General features: G+C 38.0%; 1 protein-coding gene across 3 annotated transcripts in view; it reads left to right on the top strand.

Annotated features, from left to right (window-relative positions):
* pdgfrb (platelet-derived growth factor receptor, beta polypeptide) overlaps positions 1-13,878 on the top strand; it is a 54,155-nt gene that overhangs the window by 13,380 nt on the left and 26,897 nt on the right. For all 3 annotated transcript variants that reach the window (XM_067456972.1, XM_067456970.1, XM_067456971.1), the window contains 2 exons: positions 10,929-11,008; positions 12,036-12,320. In XM_067456972.1, the coding sequence (XP_067313073.1) occupies positions 10,960-11,008; positions 12,036-12,320 (334 nt within the window). In that variant the 5' untranslated portion in view covers positions 10,929-10,959. The remainder of the gene's footprint in view (positions 1-10,928; positions 11,009-12,035; positions 12,321-13,878) is intronic.

Here is a 13,878-nt window from a genome sequence, read left to right as displayed (position 1 = left end):
GCAGACAGACAGAGAGGAAGGTAGACAGACATGAAGGCAGACAGACCGACACAAACATGAAGGCAGACAGGCAAGCGGACAGTAAAGGCGGCAAACAGGCTGAAAGGCAAATAGACAGACAGGCAGGCAAGCAAGCAGGAAGACAGATAGACAGACAGACAGGTCTGTGATCTTCAGGAAGCCTCCAGACAAAGCTGAAGTTCAGTTATGGTAATGAGCATTTGTTTTTGATGTGCGCTGTAAGGGGTAGACCAATCACAACAGACTAGGCCATCGGGCCAACCAGAGCAGAGTAGGCTCACGGAAAGGAGGGATTTAGAGAGATTTTGAGAATCATTGAACACTGTGGTGATATCCAGTGTATTTTATGAGAAGTGTTTTTTTGTCCTGTGATGCATGTAAACCTGTTGTTGGAGACGAACAAAATTAGGAAACTTTAAATAGCATAATAGGGGCACTTTAAAAGAATACGGCATATACTCTCCTGTCAGTCAAAAACACATAGAGCTACTGACGCTGTTAGACGTTGTGTCGTAGAGCTTCACCGTGCCCTTAATGGCTTCAACGGCTGTGTTTGGAAAAGGGTCTGAAAGTCCAGATGTGGCCAATAGCTTCAGGCTGCAGTTTTTCTCGGTTCCTCGGCATCCGGAACGGAACTTTCTGGCATTCTCTGGTGACATCTCTCTGGCTCCGAGTCACTCGAAGGCTGCCTGAAAAGTTATAAACATGACCATAAAGTCAAAATTGTGCAGCGCTTTGGAGAATTACGAGAAACTGGGAGAAAAAAGAGGCGAACTTTAACTTGTGGAGTCGCCTGTTTAATGTGGGATGTTTTTTAAATGCTTTTTTTCCATAACAATTCATCCTTAATGAGTTGAGAGGAGAGAACGGTTAATGTGAGTGATGCTGCCTCCCACATGAAACGCACTCGCTGCTCCTCCTCGCCACACTTATTTCAGCACTCCTCACAGATGCTTTTACAAACCAGCAGATTGAAACCTCAGACGTGCTGTCAGCGTATACAGCAGGAATAAATGTGGTGTTGAAACAATTTTCACTCCAAAATTGCTATTAGATTTCACATATATTTGACAAAAAAATTACAAGTCATTCATTGACTTAAGCATGAAATTATGAAGTATTTTTGGACTTTTAATTTTAAAACATATTCTAATAATAAAATATGTTTTAACAGTGTACATCAACATGGCATGAGAACCTGTCAGCTGACTGAATTCAGAGTACCTTTTCAGAATTACTGTAATTAAGAAACGACAACAAATATTTTCTTTGGACAGAAATTATTTACCAAACTGAATCTGAGCACTGCTTTATTGTTAATGTTTAGTTACATTAATTAATCCTTGTAATCACTCGCTAAATGTTGAAAAACAAAATATATCATGAATGCGCGGCTATTGATTGTTTTTTTTTTTTATTGTTTTTTTATATGACATCACAATGATCAAATGGGAGATTTATTCAAATTAATTTTCCCTCACTGAAAAAGAGTTGATTAAAACAACCCAATTGCTGGGTTACAACAACCCAATTGATGGGTTAGTCCATATTTGACCCAACATTGGGTTAAAACAACCAAGCATTTTTTAGAGTGCACCTTTTGTGAGCTATAGATTTTTTTTAATTACCCCCAAGGCCAGTAGCACCTTTTTTTCACAACTTGATGTGTAAGAAGGAAGTATGAAACTGACATATTCAGAGAAATCATTCCTTAAAAGATACAGTAATTTGAGCACAATCTAGGAGGTCAGTCATATTTAGAAAGAAAATAAAAAGTGAGAATGCAGATGGTTATTAGAGAGTGATGTCACTACATTATATATTTTACATGCTTTGAAATTAAAACATTGGAGCCCCATCATTCAGCAAACTTGAATAGTCCAAACCTATGAACTTTAACTCAGAAAAAAAACAAACATGGATTTAAGGTTCACTTATAATGGTAATAAAGTTTTTTGCAAACACAAAAAAACTCAAAATATATATGCTGTAAAACGATTCACAGAGTCTGAAATGATCTGTTTTTAAGGGGCAGATTCTTTAATGCTTGTCAGTAAACGGCCACTGTTTGTTATGATTAGCAACTGTCATTGCATAGGAAACAGTATCAACGCTCACTCGCTAAATAGTATTTTGAAAACATTACCCATATAAAACGTCCTTTTTGTGGCTCTAAAATGTTGGAATTATCTCTCTCTTACTGCATGACACTGCTACCATATCCTCATTTAAGCCTCAACTAAAAACATATATTTTCTTACAGTATTTCCAACTCTCCTCTGTTTAGTTTTCTGCTGTTTTTTTGTTGTTGTTTTTTTACTGTATATCTGTGTATCTATGTTTATAGGTTATATTCTTGTACAGTGACCTTGAGCTTAGAAAAGGTGCTATATAAATAAAACGTATTTATGTAGAAATAGGAGGAACTAAACAGAGCGTTACTGATCGACTGGGAAGTGAGGAGCTGCAACCGAGTCAAATATGTGTAAAATACTGTTTGTTGTTGTTGTTTTTTAACATTAAAGCATGAAAACCTATTCTAGTACAACCCCCTCAAAAAAAATGTTTTATAAAAAAGTGACTTTGAAAAGGGGCCTTCTAGGTTCTCTTTAAAACTTCCACAGTTTTGGGTCCCTTTAGACGTTTTGGCATTAGCTTAGGTCCATTAATTATTATTAAGATTTACGTATTCTGTGATATTATTAATATTGAATTTAGATTTAATTATAGATATGCAGTTACTAGTGCATGCATTTGTTAATTTACAACAGATTTAAATGTGATTTATCCAATCAGACATTAGACCCGAAACTAATAAAACAGCTTGAAATGGGAGTGGATGTTGTTCTGGACAGTGCGAAACTGAGCTGGGAATGCTTTGTTTTTAGGTTGGAAATGTTTTCAACCATGTGAAGGTTAGTTATGATGACAGAAGTTTCATTTTTGGGAGAATTAACCTTTAAAATGGATGGAGGCTCAACTGAAATGCGTTATCCTAACTTGGTAGGTTTTACACTGTAGTGTAGTTTGCTTCATAGAACAGATCTTAACAAGATTCAAATATTGCAAACTGGAGGTTTTGTCTTTGTTTTCCAAATTTCCATATTAAAGTTCTGATATATCTGCAAACTCCCGATAGAAGTGTTTTGTTTTTCCCTCAGGGAGTTGATGGGGGTTTGGGGATCGACATCACCATCTCATCATCCCAGTGGAAAGCAGGGATAGAAAAAAGAAACATTTATTTTAACAGGGACATACTGGATCAGTTTTCCCACAGCCTGTGCCAAAATTTTAGCTCTGGGAGGGCTGATCCTAAAGCAGCGCCCACCTTTAATAATCGCTGATCGAGAACAGGAAGACGAGATGAGAGTTACGAATGTATGTGCACATGTGTAGGAGCTGGCCATCTTCCAGAGAGATAACATCTCTGTGTTTGGCCTGAGACCATGCTGCTTTTTTCATAGCTAGCGATAAGAGCCTGTGAACCTTTTGTACTGTGAGATTAGATGTGATGAATGCTTTGGGGTCAGTCCTCTTGCTGCGGGATTTACTGCCAGTGTTCGTAGAGAGAGGGAAGTCCTCTTGAAGAACATTAGAGCTCTACAGACTTAATGTGTGTGCTGGTCATTGAATCTGCTGACTCCGTCTTAAAGGTGTTTGCTTTGAAGAAGATTTTAAGATGTGTAAAAAGAACTGAGAAACTGGTTTTAAGTTTAAAGGGTTACGCCACATTCACACGGGGCATAGTTAACGCTTCCCATTTACTTTGAATTAGTGACATCATCCGTTGCCGAACTGAATTGTGGGTTCCGTCGCGTCGCTTCACTCGATTTGCAAGCGGCAGAAGTTGAAGATTTCTCAACTTTTTAAGCGCCAGCGCAGGCGTCGTCCAAACAGATTTCTGTATGCAAATATCCTAGAGCAGATGCCAGCCAATTGCGTTCATTACTGCTCAAACAGTGAACCATCGAAATGCAGCTCCTGGACCAGTACGTGATATTCTCCCCGCTGTCTGCGCTTTTTCTGGATTGAATGTACTTAACAGCTTCAAGCACCTTTGTAGTGCACTTGACAGCAACTACACAGGCAATCGCATTTGCACATACAATCAAATTGGCATCCATTTCATCTCAGACTAGCTGTCAAAAAAAGGCGCTTTTTTTTGTTATGTTGTGGTCCAAGCGGCAAGTAGGCTAATGTGATTGGCTGTTGTCACTATGACGATCGCGTAGGCACCAAGCTTCAGCCACGCCCTCCGTCAAGCGTTAACGCCCTACGCCCCTTGTGAATGCGGCGTTAGTTCACCCAAAAATGAAATTGATGTCATTAATGACTCCCCCTAATGTCTTTCCACACCTGTATGACCTCCGTTCATCTTCAGACACAGTTTAAGATATTTTTTAGTCCGACGGCGTATACAAGTGTATGCACACTGTACTGTCCATGTCAAGAAAGGTAATAAAAACATCATCAGAGTAGTCCATATGTGACATCAGTTAGTTAATTAGAATCTCTTGAAGCATCGAAAATTATTTATTTTGGTCCAAAAATAACAAAAACTACGACTTTATTCAGCATTGTCTTCTCTTCCCTGTTTGTGTTCAATCCTCAAAAAAAGATTCAAACAGTCATGAATCAGTGAATTGATCAATGATTCGGATCGCGAGTGTCACGTGATTTCAGATATGCTGAAATTTTTGTTGTATACGCTGTTGGACTAAATATAAAATATTTTAAAGTGTCTGAAGATGAACGGAGGTCTTACGGGTGTGGAACAACATTAGGGTGAGTCATTAATGACATTAATTTCATTTTTGGGTGAACTAACCCTTTAAGTCACACTGAAATCAAAATTCTAAATCAGTATATTATTATTTTCATCTGCTTGCTTTAATCAAAAGCTCATCTCTAATTGCATCTTTAGATCATCTCTTTTTTTTTTTTACTGCCGTGAGGATGGGGCAATCACTAATAGCAGACCACAACCATCCAATTCCCAAAAGACAAAATGAAGTCCTCCCACCCTAAAGTTTTTGTTGTTTCAGCCAACTTTAAAGTGCAGATACTTTGTCAAACATTTTTGTTAATTAAAATCTTAAGTAGCCTACTTATCCAAAAACATTGAGTGAAAAAAAAAAAAGTTTTCTAATTAAATTGTTAAAAATGCAAAGAAGAAACTGAAATGTTCTTATTTTGATTAATGCTATGGTTAAAGCAACTTCCTAGCAACAACCTAAATCCCCATAGCAACACCCTAGCAACTACTCAGGATCATGCTATCAATCCAAAATAGCATAGGAATTGGCAAGTAATGCTGTAGCGACCTCCCAGAACACTGGCTAATGCATAGCAACACCCTGGTAACCATCTAGAACACAAGAAAGGCTTTATTTATATAGCAGCTTTTTATTACAGTGTTAAAAATGTTATGTAGGCATTCACAGAAAATAAATAAACTGCAGACAAACAAAAAAAATGCATAGAAAATAAATTCCTCAAGGAATGGCTCTAGTGATAGTCTTTAAAAGTGCATAGTTCCCATAATGTGGTTCTTTTGTACTGTCAATGTGATGTGTCATCACCACACGGAGGTGACAGCAGCACGAAGAGTGTGTTTCGCAACATTTAAAGAGCTCCGGCTGTCCGAGGGGGATTTTCAGATGGTTTTTCAGAAGTGTGTGCGCGTTATTCCTGGTCCTGGTCTGCATGTCTCTCACACACCCACGTGGAATTCATACACATGTTCCCGAACACACACAGGAAGCAGGAGGCCCTGCAGCTGAATGCAAAGAACAACATCTAAAATTGTTTCTTTTCTCGGTGCCTTTGTTTTTCTTTTTCTTTTTCTTTTTCTATCAAGGCTGTGTGTGTTTCCCAGGAGCCCATACAGAAGAACAGACAGCAGTTTTGGTGACTTGTCTCCCCCCTCTTAAACTGGCTCCCACATCACCAGTGCGGCGCTGCCAGATGTTTAAGGAAAACAATCTCCCGTGTAAAGATAATCCCAGCAGAGACGAGCAGCTCGGGGGTAGTTTATATGGGTGCAAGAACGATGGTCCTTGCGGAAGCCGTGTGACGTCTGGTGGGAATTCTTGGATGTATCTGTTCTGTTGTGTGACAAAATGACACGTTTGAGAGTGTTAGCAGGAGATCGGGAGGCTGGGAAGGGTCAGACGAGCACGCTGTTCCCATCGCATCCCAACACACACACACACACACACACACACACACACACACACACACACACACACACACACACACACACACACATACACACACACACACTCTACACTGCTGCATCTGTTTATATTAAGCAAACCAATATATCATATGATAGAGCTATTAGACTCAACCATCACTATAAATAGTGTCGCTATGACTTGACTCTTGAGTTCAGACTATAAGAAACTACCTAGCAACCACCCAGAATTCCTTAGAAACCACATAGGAAAACTGTAAAATGCTTACAGCCTTTTAGAAGCTGCATATAAATGCCTTGGTAACCACCCATAATATCTTTAAAACTGTTACAACACTCAAAAATGCTTAGAAAACATTTGCAACTGCATAGCAATTAACTGGCAACGATACTGAACACCTTAGAAACCTTATAGCAACACTCTAAAATGCTTTGGATTCCTTAGCAACTCAATAGCAATGCCCTGGCAACCACCCAGAATATTGTTAAAACTGGACAGGAACTCTTTAAAATGGAACAACTAGAACCTTAGCTACTGATAACCACCCAGAACACTACATCTTAAAAAAACTGCATAGCAACACTCTAAATTGCTCACTTTAGTGCATGCATAGTAACACCCTGGCATCCACCCAGAACACCTTAAAAACACATAGCAACACTCTAAAATGCTTAGAACACTTAAGCACATGCATAGTAACACCCTGGCAACCACACAGAGACATAAACAACACTATAAAATGCTTAGAATGCCTTATCAGCTGCATAGCAACACCCTGGCAGCTACCCAAAACAGTTATACTGTGATCTCACCTGCATTCATAAAGGATTTCTGCCATGTTGTATAGCTGGTGTTTCTGTCATACATGTTAATTTAAGGTCATCAGTACCAGACAATGGGTGGACAACATTGATTTTGCTTGTTTTCTGTAGCATAAATGTTTTTGCATGAGCTCTTTTCAGCGACCTGACGGTTTCTGCGTGAGTCTGTGGTCTCTGACGCAGGTTGGCCACAGTGAAGCTTTTCTAGAGCCCAGAGAGACGTTAGCATGAAAAAGAGCCTGCTCGGACATGGACCTCAGCCTCATTTTGTCCACTTTCTCTTTCCTTCAGAGCCACCGTTCTTTAGACTTTCATATTCTTCTTCTCCTTCTGTGTTTTTTAGCCAGTCTTTCTCTCTCTCTCTCTCTCTCCTCTGAAAGGGTTTGATTCAGAGCTCTTTTCATTGCTGAGCTCCTTGGCAGCGAAATATTCCACCGTATTCATCTTGCCTTTTTTCAGATGTTATATTTTTTTCTGGTGCTCTTGGTCTCACTGCAGCTTTCCGAGGATTCAGCACATTATAAAACTGGAAAAGTAACTGCAGTTCACAGACCTGGAACTTCTTATTTTAAAATGGCCTAATTTTATTTTCATTGACTGTTTGATTCCTTCAAAAAAGTCTTATGCATCTTCAGAAGGATTTAAATGGTTCATTGACTCACAATCATGTGTATGTATAAGCATGACTCCTGGGGTCTCTGTGTGTGTCCCCCGTGTATCAGAGATCATGAGAAAGTTTCCAAGTCTTTTCTGGGAATACACACTGGACAAACTCCTCCTAGAGCAACTATAACAGCTCTCAAGGCTCCTTGTTCTCTTCTGTATGTCGCTCCTGAGGGACCAGCAGCATTTTATGAAGTATGTTTTTCCTCTGGCAGTATATTAGTGACGAGAGAGTCTTAATGGGCATCTCGCAGGATTTGTGTGGGGTGGTTGATTTTTGATTGCTCCGGTGAGATAGTGATGATAGTTTTAAGAGACACAGCAGCACTTTATTACTTATTGCCTGGTTGGAAAATGTTTTCCATATAAAGTGTATGGTTTAAACTGTATTAGACCTAACAGTTGAACAGTAAACAAATATACTACACGAGTATGCAAATATATTCAAGTTTATGAGGGAAAAGAGAAAATGTCTTCCTGATATCTGCTTTATTTCATGAAGCAACACTTGAGAACTTTGTGCGTAATTGTGTGGCTAAAAATAGCTATGATTAGATTACCCTACTAAGCATCTTTTACGAGTTAAGAACATTTCTCCAGAGTTACACATTTCACTCTTTTTCCAGCGTTTCCCTCGAAGGATTCCTCCTCCGCTTTTTTATCCCTCCGCCTCTTCTCAGTGATATGTTCTTCCGCCCTCTCTGGTTTTTCCCACCCTGGTTTTGCACCCAGTGATCGAGCTTTAACTGTTTCCAGACCTCCAAAACACCCACCCCCACACCACCCCACCCATCCATCCATTTCCACCCACAACAACCCCATCCGATCAACCCCATTGTTTACTTACACTCACGCTCACACACACACACACACACACACACACACACAGACAAATCCTGGTGGATTTGGATCGTTGTAACCTCTGACCTCTATGACTGACCCTTAAAACACCTTAAAAGGGATCAGATCTCTCATAATTAAACAGATCCTGAAGCTTTAATGTTTATTTGTGTTTTCAGAAGCGCTGTAAGATACTTGCATGCCTTCTGTAAATAAATAGTACTAAAGTCTTAAATTTCTCAGTTTATCAAGTTTTTCAGTCATCTTTGTTAGTGGGCTAAGTCAATCCTTACTAGTTCTATTGCAGAGGTGTGATGTGATCAAACCCGAGTATTCAAGCTAAGAGTGTGTCATCCTGCAGCATTTGTGTTTGAATGATTTTTATTTATGTATACATACACAGTTCATTCACTCCCGCATCCATTAATTTATTGAATCGCACATTGATTCATTCATTCATTCACTCTTGCATTGCTTAATGTTTTCATTTATTTTATTGATTAATTTGTTCATTCACTCACACATTCATCCATTTATTGTTTGTTCCTTTACTATGCATGCATTCAGATATTGACTCTTAAAGGGATAGTTCACCCAAACATTTTAATTAGCCCATGATATACTCACCATCAAATCTAGGTGTATATGACATTCTTCTTTCAGAAGAACCATCTGAGTTATATTAAAAATGTCCTGGCTCTTCCAAGCTTAATAATGGCAGCGAATGGCTGATTCTGTTTTGAAGTCCACTAGCCTGACAAGCCAGACCCACATCAAGATGTTTGGTCTGGAAACTCACCATAGACAGGGCTCAATCCAAGGGGCGGGATAAACGGTTGTCTTTCAAACTCCCTCTGCACGCGATAGGATAGCGCTACCACCAACCAGAGAAACGAAGGTGAAACAGAGCTTGTTGATAGATTAAACATTCACCGTATCCGGTCGGCTAAACTCAGAACACATCTTCCCTTTTTAAGAATGACTTCAGTGCCGTTCTTTGTTCTTTTCTCAGAGAAAAGGTTAACTCCAAGTCTTCCAGAGTCGAAGTCAAAGCTGATTCGAAAGACCGCCGTTCGCCAGTTTCTGTGTTTACTAGAAGCACGCAAACGCAACTCGGCCGTCGTCATTATGGCCCCGCCCACCGAGTCTATACACGAACGATGTGATTGGCCCGGCAAGAGTTAGGGGGATACAGCTCAGAAGGGTATTGAGAGTTGCTAGACGACACTTGCGGGTCGATTAGATTTGCTGCCGCTAGGGTGCGTCTAGATTTCTAGGCTATAAAAGTGCATCTGTCCATAAAAGTGCTCCACACAGCTATGGGGGTTAATAAAGTCCTTCTGAAGTTAAGCAATGCATTTGTGTAAGAAAAATATCCATATTTAAAACGTTATAAACTGTAATCTCAAACTCCACTTTCACGAGAGACTGCTGTTTCAGCGGATGATGTGTATGCTGACATAGTGTAAGTTCCAGTGATGAACGTGGAAGCGAAGAGGATAGAGGAAAACAATACTTGGTTTAGCATATTCCCATTGAAGCGTTCTACATCATTCGCTGGAAAACCAGTCTCTGCGTAAGACAATTAGGGGAAGTTAGAGTTTACAGTTTGTAAAGTTTTAAATATAGATATTTTTCTTACACAAACACATTGATTCGCTTCAGAATGCCTTTATTAACATCCCATAGCCGTGTGGAGCAGTTTTATGATGGATAGATGCACTCGTATGGACTTTAAAACAGAATCAGCCATTCACTGCCATTGTAAAGCTTGGAAGAGCCAGGAAATTTTATTATAGCTCAGATTGTATTCATCTGAAAGAAGAATGTATTTTGTTTATTCATTCAATTTATATATATTTTATCTTTATTTATTTATATATTTCTTTGTTTAAATCTATATAAATTACACATTAATATATTTTATTAATTACATTTTTATGAAGCTGTTGTTTTGTTGGGAAGCTCATCGTGACCGCAGTAGATGCCAGTGAATGTGCCGTAGTGAAAAATGCAACAATGACAGCGTTTGTGAAACATGCTTCTGTTTGTGTGCAGTCAGGCATGTGTGTCCCTCTCTGAAGCCTGTGTGAGAAGCGGCCCATGTGTTATTCCACAGCGATGGGCACACAAGCGGCACATCCAGTCAGCTGAATGCAGATAGAAAAGAAAATGAAAGATCATGTCATGGAAACTATAGTCAGGAACTCTTTGTATATTCTTTCATACGCATGAGTTTTTAAAAGGACTTCGCTAGAGTAATATGACATACTGAGGAATATTCTCTTTTGTAAAAATAAATGTTGAGGTAAGTTGAGTAAAATTGCTGCTTCCTTTGGCTTTGAGGCGAATCAATCCTGAGTTGTTTTTCCTCCGTCTGCAGAGTCTAAACGTGTCCTGCTCTGGAAGAAAACATGAAGAGCTCCACCATCATCCGGTTCCAACTGACTGCCATGACAACAGGTAACAGACTAAACAAACCCCAAAATAATGACTTGACCAAATAAAGCCGACCTAAAGCTCACTATATTCATGCTCTTTTGTGTTGAATATACAGAGCTCATTCTTTTATTGCTTTTTTAACACTTTTGGTTATTTAAAAAGATCCAAATTCCTGAAACTCTAACCGATTTAGAAAACGTAATTTATCTAGATTGTCACATAAAGATATATTGTAACTTAAAACGCTGTTTTAGGGCAAGACAGCTGGGAAATATCATCATGTAATCACAGTATATTAAGACAAATGCTTTGTATTACAAGTATAGGGCTGTCAAGCGATTTACAATTTAAATCCAATTAATTACACATGTGGCTGAGAATTTACCCCCAAAAGAGGATTTCAAGTCATTATTGTGTTAAATGAGAAACTCATAAAATAGACATTACAAAAAGTTATTTTTATCTATGCAGATAGATACAATGTAATAAAATAAACACTTCTTTTGCATGTTTTCTCCCCAATAGTCTGTAGTGTCTTCAATAAAGAGATACCAAGATTCTCATGGTGGAAACTGACGTCTTTTTTCAGAATTATTTCTGCACATCTTGAGTTATTGTAGAACAGTAGTGAGTGAAGTTTTTCTAATCTGAATTATGATGAATGTCACATGAACAAACAGGAAAACAGTTTTTACGAACTAACAATATTCATGGACTTTAAGGCAATCAGCTAATCTAGATAGTTATTTTTATTGTTAGAGTTAGATTTGATTTAAATATCTAAATGTTGTTGAGGAGAAGAAAAATAAAAACGTTTAGATATCATTCTGCATATGTGATGGACATTGGTTTTGCTCATCTTTGAGCAAATCTCGCTCATCTTGTTCATTTGCTCATCTCGCTCCTTTAAAGGCTTCTTGGATGAACGACTCAATACAAAGCACAGGCACATACAAATGACTTAAACTGGAAGTGATGCAACCTGTTTTACAGAATATGAAAGTTAGTTATGCATAACCCTCATGCTGGTTTGGTGTTGTGCGTGCAGGTTTGGTTCTGCTCTGTCTGGGAAGTTCAGGTCTGGAACTCAATCCCGGCATTCCACGGGTCATCCTCTCCATCAACTCCTCCTTCACCATCACCTGCTCCGGCTGGAGTAGCGTCACATGGCACTTCAAGCGGGAGGAGAATGTTCCGGTGTTCCACACTGAGATGCGAAGTCCCACCTCCAGCGTTCTCAGTCTGGAGCAGGTGACGTGGAGACACACCGGGGTTTATGTGTGCTCTGAGAACGGGACAGATGATATCAGAGAGGTGGCCGTTTTTGTGCCTGGTAAGGACATCAGTGTGTGTTGTGTTGAATATTAAATATTAAATATTGGTTCATCAATACTGATAGACTACAAGGAAGGCAAGTTATATTTGAACATTTAAACATTGATGTTTTAGGTAGTTTTAAATGTGATTTTCTTTCATTCATTTTCTGTTGTATGTGAATTTTCACTACCATGCTCATTCATTTGTTGTTTCATTCACTTATGCATTTATGTATTTATTCTTACATCGATTTGTTCTCTCACTCACACATTCATTTATTGATTCTTACATTGATTCAGTTGTTCATTCACTCATGCATTCATTTATTCATTGATTCTTACATTGATTCGTTTGTTTCTTTATTCATGCATTCATTTACTCTTTCACACATTAATTTATTGATTATTTATTGATTTGTTTGTTCATTTACTCATGCATTCATTTACTCACTCACACATTCATTTATTGATTCTTACATTGATTCATTTGTTCATTCACTCATGCATTCATTTACTCACTCACACATTCATTTATTGATTCTTACATTGATTCAGTTGTTCATTCACTCATGCATTAATTTACTCACTCACACATTCATTTATTCATTGATTCTTACATTGATTCGTTTGTTTCTTTATTCATGCATTCATTTACTCTTTCACACATTCATTTATTGATTCTTACATTGATTCGTTTTTTTCATTAACTCATGCCTTCATTTACTCACACATTCATTAATTGATTCTCACATTGACTCTTTGGTTCATTCACTCAATATTAATTAATTTATCGACTCTCACATTGAATCGTTTGTTCATTGACTTAAACATTCATTTATTTATTGATTTGCACATTTAATCATTCGTTCATTCATTTACACATTCTTTCATTGTTAGGGTTAGGGTTAGTACCCATTTATTTTTTGTTTGTTTATTCACTCAAGCATCTATTCATATACTGATTTTCACATTGATTGGTTCGTTCATTTACTCACTCAAGCATTCATTCAGTTATTGATTCTTAAGTTCAATTGTTTGTTCATTCACCCATGAATGTAATCATTTATTGATTTCTACACTGATATTTCCCCCGTTCATTTACTTACACATTCATTCAGCTATTGATTTTTCCATTGATTAACTTGATTATTCACTTATACGTTCAAGTCAAGTTAAGTAACCTTTATTTATAAAGCTCTTTATAAAATGCAGATTGTTTCAAAGCAGCTTGTAAAGCAGTGATAAACAGGAAAATAATGATCAATGAATTCAATTCTGCTGTATAAGAGCTATAAAAGGAGAATTGTGAGAATCAATAAATGCATGAATGTGTGAGTGAACAAATGAACAAATCAATGTGAGAATCAATAAATGGATGATTGTGTGAGTGAACAAATGAACAAATCAATGTGAGAATCAATAAATGGATGATTGTGTGAGTGAACAAATGAACAAATCAATGTGAGAATCAATAAATGGATAATTGTGTGAGTGAACAAATGAACAAATCAATGTGAGAATCAATAAATGGATGATTGTGTGAGTGAACAAATGAACAAACCAACCAATGTGAGA

This window comes from Pseudorasbora parva, chromosome 11 (assembly GCF_024679245.1).
Source record: "Pseudorasbora parva isolate DD20220531a chromosome 11, ASM2467924v1, whole genome shotgun sequence".
NCBI lineage: Eukaryota > Metazoa > Chordata > Actinopteri > Cypriniformes > Gobionidae > Pseudorasbora > Pseudorasbora parva.
The sequence above is the reverse complement of the archived record's forward strand: the minus strand, read 5'-3'. Positions and strand labels throughout refer to the sequence as shown.